General features: G+C 46.9%; 1 protein-coding gene across 2 annotated transcripts in view; it reads right to left on the bottom strand.

Annotated features, from left to right (window-relative positions):
- Window positions 1-21,119, bottom strand: part of EVC2 (EvC ciliary complex subunit 2) — a 140,500-nt gene that overhangs the window by 94,053 nt on the left and 25,328 nt on the right. For both annotated transcript variants that reach the window (XM_014788876.2, XM_087434907.1), the window contains 3 exons: window positions 19,823-19,876; window positions 2,805-2,939; window positions 67-206 (listed from right to left, as the gene is read on the bottom strand). In XM_014788876.2, coding sequence (XP_014644362.2) covers window positions 67-206; window positions 2,805-2,939; window positions 19,823-19,876 — 329 coding nt within the window. The remainder of the gene's footprint in view (window positions 1-66; window positions 207-2,804; window positions 2,940-19,822; window positions 19,877-21,119) is intronic.

Below are 21,119 nucleotides of genomic sequence, written 5' to 3'. Positions count from 1 at the left end.
CTCATGCCGCTGCAGTTAAAACATTCATCATATCTGTGGCAGTATAACGTAACTCAAAATTCTTACTCTTCCAAGGCTTGAAGCATGCTCCCGGGGTCCTCTGAAGACAGAATGTCTATCATTTGGTCATTTAGAGCAAGATCCTCATTCATGCCATCAGCTGAGGTGAACTGGGAGTGTTCCAGCCCGCTCTCGTGATGCTGAACCTTTAGAAGAATTTCAGAAACAACAATTGAGTGGGCCTTCTTGTGAATGCCACATGCTGGAAAAGTCATGAGGGAAGGCAGGGATCTGCAGTCAGAGAAGCTGGCTGGCCCCACCACTTGTGAGCAGGGTAAACTCAGGCAAGATGTTGCACCTCCCTGAGCCTCCATTTTCTCATCAAAGAAATGGGATCATAATTCTGATAGTCCTGCACAGGGCTGCTGTGTGGATAAAATGAAGCAACGGCTGGGAAGGCCTTTACAACCTGTAAAGATGTGATAAAAATATTTCACCATCATTACCACCATCATCATCACCATCATCACCATCATCAGACAGAGGAAAATCATAGTTGGCAGACGGACCTTAACATCATGGATCTGGCTGGTTTCTAATCAGAATATAGAATTGTAAGATAGAAGTGACAACAGAGATAATTAATCTCAACACTCTGACTGGATAGATGATATATCTGTTCCCTAATATCACTAATTCTGCAGAAATGGGTGATCACTAACATCTAAGAATTCCTACACAGCTAACACTGAAGAATTCCTTTCCTGTGCCTTGTGTGTGTTACATCATGAAACCATCACAACATAAGTGTTGCCCCCGCTTTACACATAAGGAATCTGCGGCTCAGGGAGGTGAAATAACATTATCCAAGTTCACGCAGCTCATAGACAGCCAGGTGGGTGTTTGATCCCAAGTCGAGCTAACCCAAGGGCTGTCTTCTGTCCTAGAGCACGTTGTCTCATTTGTCTCCAACACAATGGACAAATAAAGAAAAATGTGAAAAGAGTTCTTTCTGTGATGCAGGAAAAATTACTGCAAGGATCTTCAGATCTTAAATCAAATTCATACTGCTGTCCTCTCGCAGTTGTAAAGATCAGCCTTTAATCTCCAGAAAACCAATCCCGCTCCTTCATCAAAGCAGCAGGGGGCGTTTTGTTCTTCTGTGATTGACAGCAGCTTTGGGAGAGTAAGTGGAACGTCTGATTAGTGGCCATTTTTCTTCTCCTCACTTTACCTGCCAAGGAGATTGTGGGCTGACCTCACTTTGAGAGGACAATCCTCTCCTCTAGGAAGCAGACAAGAAATGAACCATGAGACAGGACCTCCAGACTCCAGAGACAGGGCCCCCAGAAGCCAGGTCCCAGCCTCGCTTGGCCATTTGAAGCAAGTTGTTTAGCTTCATGGGCCTCAGTCTCCTCAATACAAAGTGAGGGAGGAAGAAGACATATGTTCTTCCCAGCTGTTGGGCCTCTAGGTGACACCGAGACACAGCAGCCGAGCCCTCCATGGCCCTGCAGGAACAAGCAACCTGCCAAGGACGCTGACTCCCAGCCATGCCTCCTGCTCATGGCTCCACAGAGCGCATCTTGCTCATGGACTGCCGACCCGCGGTCCTTCCTCTCTGTCCAGCCATCGATCGGCCAAGGGCTCATTCATTCCTTCACACACTTACTGAGTGCCTTCCGGACAATGGGGACACCATCCATTCTCTGCCCACGTCCCCTTGCCTTGCCACTTCAGTCTCACGAGCCCAAGATCCACCAGCCAACACCTACTCTGCTTTCCCTTTGTCCCGGCCCCCTTGCCCACTTGCCCTCAAACAATGATTAACGTGATTTAGTGGATAAATACCCTCCTCCATGTGAGATGACTCTAAGGCTAGTTCTACACTATCCTCAGAGTTCCCGAGCCAGAGGGAGTTCCAGGTGCCCCCAGTGGTACCTTGATTGGCTGCCTTCCCTTCCTGCCTCACTTCCCCACCCCTCTTATGTCCTGGGATCACTTCCCGTATAAACTATTGCATTTGGATCCTGGTCTCAGGATGTGCTTCTGTGGGAACCCAGACCAAGAGAAGAACACAGAGATTGAGGAGTTCACAGACGGGACTAACAGATTAGGATAAGCACTGGGTGGGGTCTACAGAAGCCAGTGTGGGAATCCAGAAAGAGGGCTCCTACCCCAGCCAGGAAGTGGCCGGTGACAACTTCCAGGGAGAGACAAGGCCCGAGATGAATCTTACAGAAGTGTCAGAACTGTGCTCTTGTAGAGCAGAGAGAAGCACTGGGTGTGAGTGTGGACAGCTGGGCACTCTCAGGGAGTGCTAGATCCCCGGGCAGAGGCAAGACGTTGAGGTGTGAAGAGGAAAGAGGCAGCAGAGGCGGGCAGAGGCCAGGCCACGCGGGCTTTACAAGCCCCGCACAGGAGTCTGGGCTTCCCTCTGAGGATGAAGTGGGTCTCCAAAGAATTTTCAGCAGGGAGTGTCGACTAGGACCTGAATCCGGGTGTGGCACGAACACAAAGCCGGCCACACAGGTGGGCACTCAGTTATCCAGCTGGACTGCAGGGGTTCTCGATCCTAGCCATTTGCTGGAATCATCCAGGGAGCTTTAAAAATGACTAGTGACGGGGACACATCTGGGACAATCTCATGAGAGTCTCTGCAGGTGGGCCTGACAAGAGCAGTCTGCCATAGCTCCCCAGGAGCTTCTGACATTGTTCCAGGGCTGAGACCCATCGAACTGGAGGTTAAACTTCAACCTCACCAACCCAACGGCCCTCCGGGAAGAAGACGCATGGAGACTCACCTGATGTCTGGTGAGCCCGCTTCCCTTCAGACACTCACACCGAACCATGAAGAAAAGCATGACCCAGGTCAGCACGAGGGATCCGACGAAGGCCACAAAGAACCCTGCTGCGTGAAGACCGTGGTCTGGTAGAACCTACGTGGGTGAGAGAGAGGGATTCGTCCACGGGCACACTTTACATCTTTCAGGTCAAGTTGTCACTCAGCGTTATAGCAGAACAATCACGGAGTCAGCGAGACCACCTGGATATGGACCCAACTCTGCCACATACTGGCTGGTTGCCCTGAGACCCTCATTGGACCTCTCTGAGCCTGTTTCCTCGCAGTGTGGCTTCTACACAGTGCATTTTTAAGAGTTAAACACGACAAGCACTTCAAGGAGCTGAGTGTGGTGGCTTGCACATAGGACAATCCAAGCCCAAGCCTGGCAATCACAGGCACTCAAGAATGTTAAATCCCCCAAATCAAATACGTAACGAACCTAAGGCAGCACTAGGGATCGTGAAATGTCCTGAGTCAGAGCAGAATTTTGCAGAGGCCAGAGGAAGAACCCAGAGTGGCCTCACCTTCCCTCGGCACTGTCGGCTCCCCCTGCCCTGGGAACACGTCCCTTTAGAGGCGCAGCCCCTCGGGACTTCAGGATCAGGCTGGAGGAGGCACATGGCAGGGGAGGCATCACACAGGAGGAGCAGGCCGGCAGCCAGGCCATTGAATGACCCGACGGGTGGGCCTTAGCGCTCGTGTGGGCTTAACGTGTCCAGTCTACTTCTCTCTCCCCCAAGGCTTCCTCGGGGCTCCAGCCAGCGACATCCCGGGACTAATGGGAACCCACTGATAGGCCAGGAGCGCTGGCATCAAATAACAACCGTGAGAAGCAGTCAGTTCTAGACACTCACATTCCGTCCCTCCCTCCACCATTTCTTCAGGATCTGGAGAGTGATGCCAACAGCAGCAGCAGCCGGCATCTTACAAGCACTGAGAATGGCTCAGGCTAAGGCTGTGCTCTCACATGAGCGGGCATCTGAACCACCTGGAGGGCTGTGGAAACACGGACCACTGGGCCCCACCTTTCTGGTTCTGGTTCACGAGACCGGGGATGGGGCCTGAGAAGTGGCATTTCTAACAAGTTCTGGGGAGTGGGGGGGATGCTTCTGTGCTGCGTGTCCCAGGACCAGACTTTGAGAACCCCTGGGCTGAGGGTTCCACAAGGACTAACTCTTTGAATTCTCCTAAAGACACTGAGCAAATAAAGAGCTCTGGATTTTGAATCCTACAGACCTGGACTGAAATGCCAGCTCTGTCAAAACAGCTGTGGTATCCTGGGCAAGCAACCTGACCTCTGGGAACCTCAGTTCTCTCATCTGTAAGATGGGGATAAAATGCCTCACAGCATGAAGATTAAATAAAATAACGATACAGAGGAGCTTAGGGCAAAGCTTGGCTCACCTATTTAATCAGCCAATATTTATTGAGCATCTACTGTGTACCCGGCTATAAGCTACAAGCTAATCAGAGAGGGATTCTTTCTCCCTTCGTGGGGTTACACTCTTCGTGTGGGCACTGACTCAGTCTGACCTGGGCCTCCTTCCTTTTCATGGATAAGGGTCTGTCACAGCACAGCATATGAAGTCCATCTGGACTCAGACCACCTGGGTGTGGCACCCATCTTGGCCACTTACTGGCCGTGTGGCGTTGGACAAATCAAGTCATCTCTCTTTGCCTCTGCTCCTTCCCTTGTGAAACGGAGAAAATAGCCCTCCAAGGGTTGTACGGAGGATTAAACAAGAAGCACGAATCAAGTTGAATGAAGTTGTTAAAGGAGCACCTGGCCCTCACACTTGCTCACTAAACGCGAGAGATCCTCGCCCTGCTTCCTTTGTGGGCCGTGTAAACTCAGGCAGCCCTTTGGTACCGTAATGGAGATGCTGTGTGGTGGTCGTTAACCAGTCATCTTATCAGAAAACAACCTCAAAAACAGGCCTGGGCCATGAGAGCCCAACATTTTGATAAGACTTCCATCCTTTGAAGTGCTTTCACCAAAATGTCCACACTCGAAGATGGAAGGAAAAACATGTCTGTGCCCATGACAAGAGTCTTTGAAACGTTCAATCCTTTAACTCAGTATTTTCATATCTAGGATTCTCTCCTCAGGAAATAATTCAGAAATATGCATAAAGGCCTATATACAAGGTTGGTTTGATCCAGAAATACGCACAAAGATTTATTTATATATAAGGCTGTTTTACAAAGCATTATATAAAACAACACAAATGCGTATGTATCCTAAATGCTCCACAATACAGAGAATGGTTAAATATTTTAAGGTTCTAAATCATCCTCTCCATATAATGGCCAACCGTGCAGCCATTTTATTAGTTTTAAAAAGTAGAGTAATGCAGGCTTGCAGGGGAAAAAAAGTTCTTTTTTTTTTTTTTAATTTTCATTTTATTTATTTTTTCCCCAAAGCCCCAGTAGATAGTTGTATGTCATAGCTGCACATCCTTCTAGTTGCTATATGTGGGACACGGCCTCAGCATGGCCGGAGAAGTGGTGCGTCGGTGCGTGCCTGGGATCCGAACCCGGGCCGCCAGCAGTGGAACCCGCGCACATAACCGCTAAGCCACCAGGCCGGCCCGGAAAAAAAGTTCTTAACAGAAGCCAAGGGTTCAAAAACAGAAGCAAATTTCCTGTTACCTTCCCCTATCCACTTCTAATTCTGCTTCCCAGAGGCAGCTATCTTAAAAAGATACTGGTTTTAGTTTGTATTGTTTAGTTAACCAGAATAGTTGGTTAATTTAAATGCTCTAAAAATTATGCATGTATCTTTATTCCTTGACTTGTCAATATTATACATTCTTTATTGAATTTCTGCTATGACTGATATGGGTTTACGTCATACATTTTTATCCTACAAATTTGAAGGATTTGTTACCTACAAATATCCCCCTACACACATTTCCTCCCAATTTTAATAGTTATATTTAGTTTTTCAATTAGCTACCTTTGTAACTTTAAATTAAAAGAGTAAACGTCAATTTTTATGGCATTAAATTTAGAGAATATTTCTTGTCTTCTTACTAAGAAAGATGGTGAAATTAGTGCCCCATATTTGCCTCTACCTTTCCTCCTACACTTCTGCCTTCCAGAATGTATTAAGTTTATAACATACATATTTTGTTCTGCAACCACAATTAAGTATTTGAGGTTGTTTGTAGGTTAATTCTAAAAATTAAAAATAAAAATTTTAAAATATAATATCATTATTATGATTAGGCAAATGTTACTTACCACAGAATACAGTAATTGGATGTAATCCTATGTCACGAAATATCTGTGCCTCAAAGCAGTATATTTCTAATGCAGTCCCTTCTCTTATACTTTATCAATTATTCAAAATCATGCCACAATTTTAGTTTGCTTCAATTTAGACCAACACTTTCTTGTGTAACTTTTGTTTTTCCTGGGGTTTCTCATTGCCTTTCTTTTTTCTTCCTGGTATATACCCATTTCCTTAATGATGATAGCTGTCACGGGGAGTTTTTTTTTTTTTTTTTCTTCATCAATTCCGGAGTTCTCTGACATTCTGATCTAATCTGGTTACTTTCTAGGCTTGCTCCACTGCTGTCATCTGGCACCCTCTCTTTACTACTTTCTGTATTGTTATAACATTACTGATTAAAGCAAAACTACATGTCTTAGGTCCCATTCTTTCCTTTCTCTTGGATATTTTTTCAGTTTGATGGAGTATTTTCCATATTTATTTGTTCTCAAGTAAATTTGTTTGGAAAAGATTTTTATTTCTCACGTCCTCAAATGTTGTCACTTTGCCCTCATTTGATTAATAACTTGACCGAGTCTATCACTCAAGGTTCAAAATCATTTTCCCTTAGAACACTGACGGTACCACTCCACTGTCTTCTGGCATAAGTGTGCCTGATCACTTCTTAGAAGGATCTGTTTTTGCTTTCTAGGACCTTTACATTTTCCATTGGAGTTTTGAATATTTAACCATCTAAAAGAAAGTTTTGAATGATTTTTTTTAAATTGTGGTAAAATATACATAACAAAATTTCCCATTTTAATCACTTTTAAGTGTACAGTTCAGTTGTGTTAAGTACAACCACATTGTTGTGCAACCATCACCACCATCCATTTCTAGAACTTTTTCATCTTGCAAAACTGAAACTCTGCACCCATTAAACAACATCTCCCCATTCCTCCCTCTTCCCAGCCCCTGGCAACCACCATTCTACTTTCTGTCTCTATGAATTTGATTACTTTAGGGACCTCATATTAGTAGAATCATAGAGTATTTGTCTTCTTGTGACTGGCTTATTTCACTTAGCATAATACCCTCAGGTCCCTCTATGTTGTAGCATGTGTCAGAATTTCCTTTCTTTTTAAGGCTGAATAACATTCCATTGTATGGATGGACCACATTTTGTTTATCCATTCATCCATCGATGGGCACTTGAGTTGCTTCCACCTTTGGGCCATTGTGAAAATGCTGCTATAAACATAGGTAAACTGATAATTTTTTGAGACCTTGATTTCAATTCTTTTGGGCATATACCCAAAAGTGGAATTGCTGGATTATATGGTAATTTTATTTTTAATTTTTTGAGGAACAGCCATACTGTTTTCCATAATGGCTGCACCATTTTCATTCCCATCAACAGTGCACAAAGGTTCCAATTTTTCGACATCCTTGCCAACACTTGTTATTATGTTTTTTTGACGGTAGCCATCCTGCTAGGTGTAAAATGGTATCTCATTGTGGTTTCGATTTGTATTTCCCTAATGATTAGTGACGTTGAGCATCTTTTCATGTGTTTACTGGCTATTTGTACATCTTTTTTGGAGAAATGTCTGTTCAAGTCCTTTGCCAATTTTTAAATCTGATGGTTTGGTTTTTTATTGTTGTTGAGTTGTAGGATTGTTGTTCAGTTATGGACTGAATGTGTCCCCCCTAAATTCATATGTTGAAATCCCAACCCCTATTGTGATGATATTAGGAGGTAAGGCCTTTGGGAGGTATTAGTGCCCTTGAAGGGGATGAAGGGATCAGAGCTCTTTCTGTTCTCTGAGGATACAAGAGAAGATGGCCATCTACAAGCCAGGAGGTGGGTCCTTCCCAGACACCAGATCTGCTGGCACTTTGATCTTGAAGTTCCCAGACTAAAGAAATGTGAGAAATAAATATTTGTTGTTTATATTGCTGCTCCAGAGCTACCTGCCAGGTAAGGCTTTGTCAGCCTGTATTACAACTCGACTTCTGCCTCTGCTCAATCCTGCTTCCTCCTCCTCCCCTTCACAGGTGATCACTGATTGTGTCGGGTGGGGGGGAACACCACACAACCACCCCCAGGTTTGATGATTCACTAAGAGGACTCACAAGACCCATGACAGAGTCATCCCCACAGCTATGATTTCTTACAGCACAAGGACACAGAACAGAGTCAGCAAAGGGACAAGGTACACGGGGCGAAGTCCAGAGGAACCAGGCGTGAGCTTCCAGAGTCCTCTCCAGTGGAGTCCCACGGGACATGCTCAATTCCTCCAGCCATGAGTGTGACAACACCTCTGAAATGTTGTCCACCAGCAAAGTTCTTTAGAGACTCAGTGTCCAGGGTTGTTATTCAGGGCTGATCACGTAGGCACCCTCTTCCTGGCATGTACCAAAATTCCAAACTCCCAGAAGGAAAGCAGGTGCTCAGCACAAAATATATTGTCTGTAAAAACAGTTTAGGCATGAGTTTTGGGGATGGTGGGAATCCTCCTGAAATCCAAGCTCCCAGATGCCAGCCAGGGGCCAACCTTGCAACCAGGTCTTTCCAAGGAGAGCAGTCTCAGGCCGGATATGTTAACTCTTTTCTGCACGTTGGTCAACACTTTATACTCCAAACTCTGTCTCAGTGTCTGCTTCCAGAGACGCCAACCTGTGACAACAAGTTTAATTCAAAACGGCTACAGATCATAGGAACATTAAGTGATTATTCAGGAGCCAGAAAACAACCAACCTCTTCCTCATTCCTGTCGTCACAATGCATGCTGTGGTCAGGGTTACATTTTTCTGACACACCAACAAGGCCAACCTGACCTTCCAGACAGTCAAAGCCAAGTTAGCTCAGAACAGGAGCTTTGGTCCAGGCATTTACTGGAACCTGAATCACAATGTGATGCCACATATGTCTCGCTCGCCATTGATGAGTCAGCCTCTGTCCAGAGAGGCTGTCATCAGAGATGGTCAGGGAACCAATTCTATTTCCATACTCAAGCACCCTCCTGATTCCAAATCTTTCGTTTTGATTAGCACCAAAATGAAACGCCAGTTCTCCATGTGTGCTGGAAATAGCCCTCTGCGCCCTGATTTATACCTACCAGATGAGGAAAAAAAATCAATAAACTGGATAAATATGAGTAGCATTGCACAGAGGTTACATTAAAATATTGATGGAAAGGAGACAAAAATCTATGTCTAAAGAGAACAAATGAGCAATAAATCAGCGATCTGTTTTCCGAGTTTCTCTTTCACAGAAGGCAAACACTTTCCTACAGCTTTACGAAGAAGAACGGGGAGGTAAAGGGAATTAATGATATTTGATTACCAAAAACATGCCAGTCCCCGGGCTAGGTGCATGTAGTGGGTTGAATTGTGCCCTCCAAAAAGATATGCTAAAGTTCTCATTCTCAGTACCTGTGAATGTGACCATATTTGGAAATAGGGTCTTTGTAGACGTAATCAAGTTAAGATGAGGTCATATTGGATTAGGGTGGGTCCTAAATCCGATGGCTGTGTCTTTATAAGGATCGGGAGATGTGGAGACAGGCACACAGAGAAGGCGGCCACGTGACCATGGAGGCAGAGACTGGAGTGACGCAGCCACAAGCAAGGAAGGATTTCCAGGAGCCACCAGACGCTGGGAAGAGGCAAGGAATGATTATTCTCTTACCTTCAAAGGGAACGTGGCCCTGCCGACACCTTGATTTCAGACTTCTAGCCTCCAGAACTGTTTTCTAAGCTCCCTAATTTGTGCTGATTTGTTCTGACAGCCCCTGGAACCTACAAAGTGTGTATACCATTCAGTCTTCAGCAATCCTGGGGGGGATGTCTTATACCCGTTCTACTGATAGATACATGGAGATGCAAAACTATTACACAATTAATCAAATCCATAGCTAAAAAATAACAGAGCCAGCTCTGCTTGACTCCCAAGTCTGCCTTCTCCCCACTGGATCACACCACTTACTCTCCACGGGGCTATGTGGTTTTCTGAAAACATTTTTAGTCCCAACCTCCCACACCACGGCAGAAGTTACTTGCCTGACTGATGAGAATCAGAAACAAAGACTGGGACAGAATTACAGGCCGGCAGGGTCACTGTACCGTGAAAGAAAGGAACAGAACTAACGCATTCTCTCAATCGATCTCTCTCTCCCTTTCCTACTTCATGAAGCAGAACCGGTCAGCAAGGGCAGGCCACCTCGCGTCTCCTCCTCTTCCCACCTCCACCTTCTCTGAATCTCCACCTTGAGATCTTGCCCTCCTTTGGCCAGTCGCATGGCCAAGAGAATCTGAAGAGTTGAGGCAGTGTGGCAGGTCGGGGGAGCAGGCCTAGGCTCGCTTACCTTAGCAACACAGTCGCAGGAATTAATGCCTGAATCTAGGAAGAGGGCAAAGCCAGGGCCAGCTCTGCAGATCCCGCCGTCTTTCTCCCCTTCCTCTCGCAATTCCTACTTTCTGATGCCAAGTGATAAGCAAATCTAGGTAGAGACTGCCTCCTTGGGGCAGGCCGTCACAGCTCTCACTTTCTTTATTTATCCATGTTGCTAAATTAAGCTACTTCCCCAACCTGCTCACAATGCCTCCATTCTTCAACTTCCCTCCTTCACGAAGATGGCTAAAGCAGAGTAAGATCTCAAGATGTAGCTTTATGGGAAGGGGGAGGCTCCACATAATCAGCACCACCTTTACCACCATCACTGTGATCATCACCATCATCACCATTATCATCAACATCATCATCATCCTCATGACCTTTATCATCACTATCATCATCCTCCTCCTCACCATCATCATTACTACCATCATTAGCATCATCATCATCATCATCCTCACCATCACCAGTGCCTCAATCATCATCAATGCCACCATCATCATCATCGCTGCCACCACCATCATCACCATCATCATCCCTACCACCATCATTATAGCTAACATGTATGGAGCAGATGCTAAGTGCCAGAGATGGTTCCAAGTGCTTTACATGCATTAACCCATTTACTTCTCACAATAAGACTATAAAATGGGCACTGTTTTAGTCTATATTTCACAAATTATAATGCCAAAGTACAAATAAGTTAAATAAATGGCTCAAGGTCACAGAGGTAGTCAAGAGTGGACACGGGATTCACACCCAGTGGTATGGGCTGGTAGCCTTCACACAACGGTTGCGTCTCAGGGCTCAGGCTCCAGCCCAGCCTTTCACCAGGAGCCCAGCACTGGGTCATCAGAGCTTGTGCCACTGAGAACATTCTGATTCCCACTCTAGTGTACAGCTCACCTTTTGGAGTGAGTGACTAGCAGGGCAGGATTTCAGAATCCCTGAGTCTCTGGCCAAAAGCCTTCACCATGCCTTCAAAACTATGCTACACAGCCAACATCTTAATTAACTTTTACCACAGGCCAAGCCATACTCCCTTTTTAGTCTTTCAAACAACACTTTAAACTCAAGACTTCTTACATCCATTTCAATGTGTAGAAACCAAGCTCTGCTATGACTCTGTTTGCCTGAAACTCTCAGTTTAAGTGGATACGTCTCAGTGGGCTGCCAGGTGAGACTCTGTTTGGACGCAGTGGTAAACTTTCCCGACATCGAGTTGATTCACTGATCTGATGAGCCCAGTGCTGGGGGCTGGAAGGACAAGGAGGAAACAGACCCAGGCCCTCCTCCATGGAGGTCACAATCCCACAGAGGAATGGACAGGCATTCCGGGAGGCCGGAATGGAGGCCAGGGTGACACTGCACCACTGAGGGGAAGCTGGAGACGCCTAGAGGACTAGGGGTGGGAGGAGGGGCAGCCCGTAACCTAACTCAAAGGACGAAGAAGGCTTTCCACGAGGTGACCAGAGGAGAGAGGGCCAGCCAGGCAGAGGGAACAGCATGAGCAGGACCTGCAGGAGGCAAGAGACCCAGCCCAGGCTGCAAAGGGCCTTCAAGAGCGGGTTAGGGATTTGGACATCATCCTAAGGGCTTAGGGGTATCACTGTAGGGTTTTAAGCCAGGAAGTAACATGGTCAGATCAGTATTTTAAAAAGATAAAACTGACTTCTGCGTAACTTCAGCCTGGAGGATAAACCTGGATGCCACAGTCAAGGGAGAAATGATGAGGACGTGAAACAAGGCTGCAGGAAGCAGCAAAACACATTAGAAAGACCATGGACTTTGGTCCTAGCTGGGGCTTCAACTCGCAGTGGGACCCTGGGCCTCCCTCTCTCTAAGACGCAGTTTCCCCAACTGCAAAATGAGGATAAAAATAGTGCCTACAGTTCCTCAATAAGCTAAACATAGAATTACCATACAACCCAGCAATTCCACTCCTGGGTACAGACCCAAAGAACTGAAAACAAGTGTTCAAACAAAAACCTGTACCCAAACATTCATAGCACTACCATCCACAACGGCGAAAAGATGGAGAAAGCCCAAATGTCCATCAGCTACTGAACAGATAAACAAAACTTGGTCTGCTGCTGCAAGGGAATATTATTCAGCCATAAAAAAGAAGGAAGTACTGATGCATGCTACAACATGGATGAACCATGAAAATACTACACGAAGTCAAAGAAGCCAGACACAAAAAGGCCACATAGTGTATAACTCCATTATACAAAATGTCCAGTACAGGCAAATCTATAGAGACAGAAGGCAGATGAGTAGTTGCCAGGGGCTGTGGGGAAGGAGGAATGGAGAGTAACTGCTTAATGGGTACAGAGTTTCCTTTTGGGTGATGAAAATGTCCTAGAACTAGACAGTGGTGATGGTTACACAACACTGTGAACGTATTTAATGTCAATAACAGTAAATTTTATGTTATGTGTACCTTACCACCCACAAAAAATAGGGCCTCGCGCCTAGGGTTGTAGTACATAGAATTCAGTCAGTAAATCTGAGCTACTATTACTGCTGCTATTGTCAGGCTGGAGGGAAGGGCACAGATTAAAGGGGTATGTAGGAGACACGGTCAACAGGATGTAGGGACTGAGTGATGGAATGGATGTGTAGGATGCCAGAGACAGGGGAGCCAAGAATGTCCCTAAATGTCTTGCTTGGGAGGCTGGGTGCTGGTGGGACCCACCACTGCAGTGACAAATACAGAAAACGAAGCAGTCTGGAGCACTAGAAACCAGCCCCAAGTTAGTCATACTTTTGAGATTTCCTCCAAAAATCTAGCAGCCAAATTCTACTGATAATCATTGTAACTACAGATTTCAAAGAGCCTATTTACCTTAAACTTCATTATCTAAGAATAAAGAAAAAGAAGTGGCCCAGTGATCCCAGCTTCCTCATCCCCAGAGCACCCTCACTAACTTTCCTTCTTGTCTCTGGAAAAGAATCATCCATTATTACCACCTTTTAATCACATCTTAGCTGACAGCAGATTCTTGTGATGAATTCCATTACCGCATTTATGAAGAGAGATGCTAGACAAAAAGGCCTTTCAAAGAGAATGCTTTAAATGCTTAAAATCCAACAGCAAGTTAAAGAAGCATGAGGAAGAACTGTTTGTACAGTTTGACGTCAATTATGTAATAAATATATTCATAGACCTGTGGAAGGCAAGAAGCTGACATGTTAGCAATGGTTCTCTCTGGCGGTGGGATTATGAGGTAATATTTTATTCTTCCAACTTCCTGTGTGTGTGTGTGTGTGTGGTGTAGAGGGGGTGTCTTTTCAAAATGTCCACAATGGACATATATTAAATCCCACCCACCCACACACAAAAAAACAGAAAGTTTGAAGAAAAGGGGAGACTATACAGAATTATTTCTCTGGAAGAGATTTTAGGAGCAGTTTACTTGAAATCCTTCACTTTGAGCTCAGATCCAAGAAGCAGAGGTGGTCAGGGACTTGCTGACCCTTGTCCCACAGCCCTTGAGGGGCAGCTCTGAGGGCAAAGAGACTCTTGTCTTCCCAGCTGACAATTATAGCAAGAGCGAGAGCGTGGAGGAAATCACAGGTAGGGACGATCACACTAAGAGAGCTTTGCTAATTTCACCATCTAGTGAATAAGGCTGGAGCAGAGAACCAACTGCACAGCATGATTCCCTTCCTCGATGTCGCCATCAAGCTTCAGGACCTTGGCCAGCTCCTGGAGACTCTATGGACCTGAGGTTTTTTGCTCTCAAAAGAGAAGATATTTGCAAACCATACATCTGATAAGGGCTTAATCTCCAAAATATATAAAGAACTCATGCATCTCAACAACAAAAAAACTACCAACCCAATTAAAAAATGGGCAAAAGACCTGAACAGACATTTCTCCAAAGAAGATATACAGATGGCCAACAGACACATGAAAAGATGTTCAAAATCACTAACTATCAGGGAAATGCAAATCAAAACTACAATGAGATATCACCTCACGCCCGTCAGAATGGCTATAATTAACAAGACAGGAAACAACATGTGTTGGAGAGGATGTGGAGAGAAGGGAACTCTCATACACTGCTGGTGGGAGTGCAAACTGGTGCAGCCACTATGGAAAACAGTATGGAGATTCCTCAAAAAAGCAAGGATAGAACTACCATATGATCCAGCTATTCCACTGTTGGGTATTTATCCAAAGAACTTGAAAACACCAATTTGTAAGGGTACATGCACCCCTGTGTTCATTGCAGCCTTATTCACGATAGCCAAGACTTGGAAGCAACCTAAGTGCCCATCAAGGGACGAATGGATAAAGAAGCTGTGGTATATATACACAATGGAATACTACTCAGCCATAAGAAACGACGAAATCCAGCCATTTGTGACAACATGGATGGACATTGAGGGTATAATGCAAAGTGAAATAAGTCAGAGGGAGAAGGTCAAATACCGTATGATTTCCTTCATTAAGTAGTAGATGATAATAACAATAAACAAACACATAGGGACAGAGATTGGGTTGGTGGTTACCAGAGGGGAAGGGGGGAGGGAGGAGGGTGAAAGGGATAATTCGGTACATGTGTGTGGTGATGGGTTGTAATTAGTATTTTGGTGGTGAACATGATGTAGTCCATGCAGAAATAGAAGTACAATGATGTACACCTGAAATTTTTACAATGTTATAAACCAACGTTACCGCAATAAACAAAAAAAAAAAAAAAAGAGGAAGTGAAACTAGATAATCTTTAAAGTGTCTTCCAGGGCAAAAATTCTACTCTGATGTCAACAAAAATGTATAAAGTGCCAACCAGGGGAGTAATCTCAACGTCACACAGTGACTTGGTTTATCAGACGTCCCAATGTCATGGGATCCCAGCAAAGGATGCCACCAGCATGCCTGGGGGAGGCGAGAGAATCACAGAGGGGGAGACGGTGGTCAGGGTCCTGCAGGATGTTTACGAGCTACCCCAAAGGACAGGCAGGAAAAGAGGAGCACAGGCAAAACCAGAGCGATGTGGAAAACACAAGGACCCAGCAGCACCAGGAGAGAGCAGAGGCCAACTCTCCTGACGGATCCTGAATACTAACCTGAGGGAACTGGGCTTAATCCAGCAGGCAGTGGGGACCCCCTCCAGAATAGCAAGCGAGCAGGTTTGTGTTATGAAGATCACTACAGTGAGGACGAGGCTGGAGGGGGGCAGGACTTGACAGGGAGGAGGCTGGTGCAGCAATCCAAACAAGAGGTGACCCGAACCAGGTGAGGGCAATGGCAGTGGGCTTGTGCAAGATGTGACACAGAGAAGGCAGACGTGATAATAGGTGAGTGCACAGCTCCAGGCCTCTGTGTTCAACTCAAAGCCACACGATTCCAACAGAGTTACACACTCCCTCCACTGTGCTCAAGGGCACACATTGCAAATTCTCGTAATTGAGAAATTCTCATATTGTACATGGCTATCTATTGAGGCATTCTTGTTCTTATTAATTAATAGGAGCTCTCTACATATTGAAGACATTAATTCTTTTTTTATGTATGTTACAAATATTTCCCCAAGTTGGCACTTACCTTCCTTAATGCTGTTTTTACATGTCAAGTTTTCAACTATTTGCGTATCTAAATCCATGGGTTTCCTACGTGGTTTTCTTCATATCATATAATATTAACCTATATTTACTTTCTACAAATTGTTTTATCTATTTAGATTTCAATCTGATGAGGGAGCTCATCTTTATTTTTCTTCTAAAAGATTCAGCCAGTTGCCCCCAAATTTATGAAGGATATATTCTTTTCCTGTTGATTTGAAATACCATTTTATCATATATATATATGTGTAGATATCACATCTTGTTCCATTGGTCTGACTTTTCTTGCAGGAGCTGTACACGGCATTAACATAGCTTTATAATTTCTTAGTAGCTGCTAGGCCAAATCCTCCAACATTACTCTTCATTTTCAAAATTTTCTCATCGAGTTTCATAAGTTTGTATTTTCAGGTGAAACTCTGATCGATGTGATCACATCCTCCCCTCCAAATTCCACTTGGGTTACTATTGGAATTGCACTCTAAATGAATCTGGGTGGCATAACGACTGGTTGAAACGTCTCTCTCCTGATGGGATCCGAGCCCCTTGTTGTGCCGGTGCCTGGCCGGAGTCCAGCCCCTCCCTGGGCACATGATTAACACAAGAAGCTGCAGAGTGCAGTCTGGCACAATCGCAACGCCTGCACCCAACGTCCAGCGCGGCGCGATCTGTTTCCCGCCAAGGAGACCCTAGTCACCCAGGTAAGAAGACGTCTTGAGAGGAAATGGGAAGCAAGTTCTTGGGGCCTCATTCTCCCGAGCTATGTAAGCTTCACCCTCAGGAAAGGAACAGGAGATGAAGGAGACCATGGGGTTTCTTCCAAGGGTTGCAGAATCCCAACTCACACAATGGGTTATTTCTCGTCTTCACTCTGTATTTTTAACTGCTTGATGAAAATGTCAGGGAGCCTCTCCCCGCTGCCAAGCTCCTCCTATTCATCACCGTCACTTCCTAGGGTAAGGACGCTATCTTGGCAGGTGTCTGAGTCAACCCTGCGAGAACACACTGTAACAGGCAGGGCCTTGTCTCACCCCACGTGCATCCCAGTGCTGCCGGGCACCGAGCCTGCAGCAGGAGACGTGTGTTCACATCCCACCAACAGTCAAACTGGCTTAACCTTGACGTCAGATCTTCAGCTGCGTATTTTAGGATACTCCTCTTCCATCTTTAAATCCTTCCTTTAAGGTCCAACTGGATTCTTACCTCCTCCAAGAAGCCTGCCATCTCCACAGCCCGCCCAGCGCCCTCTCTCTCCTGTGAGTACCCACAGCACATACGATCTATATTTCCTGTCACAGCCTCACAAATTCAGTCATAGCTGTTGCACATTGCTTGGCATTTATTTTTCTCCTTTAATGACTCAGTGTGGGGGGGAGACAGTGGGTGACGGGCGATCTGAGTCTCCAGGCTGTCTCAGACTCCACTGAGCCCTAGAGTCTTACATGGGCCTGACTCACACACTTACAGCACCTGTGTGGTCCCCGCGGGCATGAGCTTGAGACCCTGATACATAACATTCTCGCGATTATCACAGAGCACTTGGCGGAGTGGTGGTGTTGCATGTGCACATGATAATAACACTGACGACAGCAGCTGATGTTTACGGAGTAATTACAGAATGCCAGGCCCTGTGCTGAGGGCTTTTCACACATCGATCCATCTACTTTGACCACCACCCTCTGCAGCGGGTACTACTATTATTCTCACTTTACAGCTAGGAAAGTTGGGCCCAGGGAGGAAAGTAACGTGCTCAAGGTCACATATAATCAGTGAAGGGACAGGGAGTCAAAGCCAGGCCTTCAGGTCCAAGAGCCTGCTGTCACCACAACACTGTAGGGCTGTCACATACATGTGCCTTGACTCCTCACTAAACGGTGACCTCCTTGAATGTGGTCCACAGTCTGAGGGCACCTGGATCAGGGGCCGGTAGGGCTGAAATCCAACCCATTGCTCCACTGCCCAGCCTTGGCCCCACAGTCTGCAGCCCAGAGGGGGCATCTATTCCTGTTTCTCCTGGAGGCAAAGTGGGCTGAAGGCAGCCCCGAGACCTGGGTGCGGCTCATCTCCATCCACAGGAGAGGGCCTGGGGCATGGAAGAAGGGCTCGTGAATATCAATTCAATGAGTGCTCTCTGACTTTTACGACAATCACACGGCGACCAGACACCTCCTCACTGAGGGGCAATCACCGCCATTGATGACAATCAGCTCAATCTCGGGCTATTTACCTGTTGAGCCCCACCAACAGTGTAAGGCACAGCGGGGGACACAAGGATGAATCAGACAGGGCCCCACCCGCCAGGAGCTCACAGACTGGCAGAAAAACTATTTGCACCTGTGTGCCCCATTCCTCATAAACTGTCAGCTGGCTATAGCCAGAGTCAGAGTTTGTTTCCATCTCTCCATGCAGGAATTCAGCATGCGAGGAGGCAGCATGGCCCGCAGTCAACAGCAGGGCTCTGGAGCCAAGTGCCTGGGTTCAAATCCTGGTTCTTATACCTACTAGCTGCACAGAAAAGTGCTCACCCAGCAGGCCTGAGACTGCTGTCCTCTGAGACCCTGCTCACACGGCTGGGCCTTGGCTGGCATCTGGGAATCTGGATTTTGGGAGAGTTCCCACCATTCCCTGATAAGTGCGGCTCCCTGTGCCTAAACTGTTGTGCAAATGATGTGGTTTATACTGAACACCCGCTCTCCCTCTGGGAGTCTGGAGTTTGGTACGTGCCAGGCAGAGGGTGCCCTTGTGCCCAGCCCCCAGTAAAAACCCTGGCACTGGGTCTCTAACGAGCTTCCCTGGTGGACGACACTGCACTTGTGTTGTCATAACTCGATGCTGGAGGATTTAAGTGTGTCCCTTGTGACTCCACTGGAGAGGGCTCTGGAAGCTCGTGCCTGGTTCCTCTGGACTTTGCCCCATGCAACTCGTCCCTTCTCTGATTCTACTTTGCATCCCTTCTCTGCAATAAGTCAGCAGTGAGGACACCCACACACAGAGTCTCGTGAATCACGTGAGCCCGGGGTGGCCTTGGGAACCCTGACACACTGGCCACGTGACCTTGGGCAAAGTACTTGACCTAGGTGTGCCTCGGTTTCCCCATCTATGAAATGGGGGTGATTTAAAAATAGAATCTATCTCCCAGGACTGTGGTGAAGATCACACGATTCTGCACATGTAATTGCTTAGAATGCCTGGCAGCTAGCAAGTGCTTAGGAAATGTGAAGTGTCGTTATTATGGTGGGTAAACACTTGATGAATACATGAATGAGTGCCTGCATGAGCTATGGGTGATCAAACTGATGAACAAAAATGGAAAAGCATTAATGGTGAGCAGCAGAAGCAGGGAGACCTGCCCCCGGACTGCAGTGCCCCGGGAAGATCTGGGAAGAAAAAACACGACCACCAGCTAACCCCAGTGGGGTGCAGGGAGAACATGTCACAGCTGAAAGGCAGGACAGGGTGGTTGTGAGAGCCCATCACTGTGGGGTGGGCATGAATGAGCACAGCTGAACAGAAGCACAGATGGGTGGGTGGGGCCTCAGCCTGTCCAGGCAGGGACCGACCCATCTTGCCCAGAGGGAGGGATCATCCGGGAAACCAGCCAGACAGCCTCAGGCCACATGGGGGACCCCAGACTGCCCAGAGCCCTAGCCTTGGCACGCGTCTGGGCTGCCAAGGCCAGCGGCGGGCCCCTCCTCTTGGCTCTGAGGACAGCAAGAGACCACACACCACAGGCATAAATGACACACTGGGGATAAGGTGAGTGTCCAGGTCAAATGTTTTCTCTTACCTTTATCTTTTCTTCTGCTATTATGGTGAAAAGGGCTTTTAGCTGTGTTCTGTTCTAGACAAAGAAAAAAGAAAATGCTTTCGTCAACAGTCCACAAGTTTTGGAGTCTGACCCAAGGAATAACATCTGGTGTATTTCCCACCCCCCGTGCCTGGAGCTAAGCTGGCCCTAGACTGTTGGGGGGTCGGAGCTTTGGGGTCTGAGGGTCCCTTCCGGGGAAAGGTCTGTGGAAACGTGATGCCTCCTTCTATCCCGAAAGCTTGTGTGAAACCCAAACCCCAGCTTCCCTATTTGCCAAGAAACCACTGGGGGTCTGCCCTTGTGGGGAAATGCCTGGGCTTGGGGTCAGGCCAGGCTGGGGCTGGGGGTTGACTGCAAAGATTACCGGCCATGTGATCTGGAGCAGCCACTCACCCCTCCAGCGTCCGCTTCCTTCAGGAAGGGTGGAGAGACTTGTGGGGCTCTGATGAGATGCTGAGTGCACCTCCCATTCTAATGCACCTGACCCCCAATGCCTCTAATACTCCTCTGCTCAGAAGATGCAGGAAATGGAAAAACGAAGGATGAGAGTTCTGATGGCTGTGTGTCCAGCAGCGTGGTATCTGAGAACACCAGTAGGAGAACACACTTTTTCCTGGGGTTGGGGGAGAACGCGTCACAGCTAAAAGGCAGGACAGGGTGTTGGGGAGAGCCTGCCTGGGCTCACACCCGGCTCCGTCACTCATAGCAGTCTGACTTTGGGCATCTATTGACCTCTCTGTGCCTCAGTTTCCTCATCTGTACAATGGGAATCACATTAAACTCATAGAGTTGCTGTGAGGATTAAATTACAGAAGCAGAGAGTCCCTAGCGCACAGGGGGCACTATGGAAGTCTGACTGCCATGGGTCGTGGTGGGAGGAGCAGTGGGGTCCTCATGTATAACCTGCCTTGAGACTGGAGCCTGGAGTCCAGCGAGCTAGGCAACCCCGTGTAATCTATCATGGACACCACCGAGGCATTTCCCTACCCTGAGCTGCGGTCCCCCAAGGTAGAAAACCCCCTGAGCCATGCCCTACCATTGCTATAGCAGCAGCTCCGGGAAGCACCGAGCCACCCAAACCCACTGTGGGCTAGCAGGGCAATCTAATGGAGGCTTCGAAAGGAACCCAAAACCCTACAAGTCCTCTTTTCCAGCAGGGAAGCAGAAACATGTTTAAATATGAGACTTTAAAAAGGAGAGACAACTATGAAGCAATCACTTGGCCTTTTCCATTCCTCAATTGTCTCTGCTTCAGAATATTCTGGCGCCCTGTGAG

Source organism: Ceratotherium simum, chromosome 8 (genome assembly GCF_057802395.1).
Source record: "Ceratotherium simum simum isolate JZ-2026a chromosome 8, ASM5780239v1, whole genome shotgun sequence".
Classification (NCBI taxonomy): domain Eukaryota; kingdom Metazoa; phylum Chordata; class Mammalia; order Perissodactyla; family Rhinocerotidae; genus Ceratotherium; species Ceratotherium simum.
The sequence above is the reverse complement of the archived record's forward strand: the minus strand, read 5'-3'. Positions and strand labels throughout refer to the sequence as shown.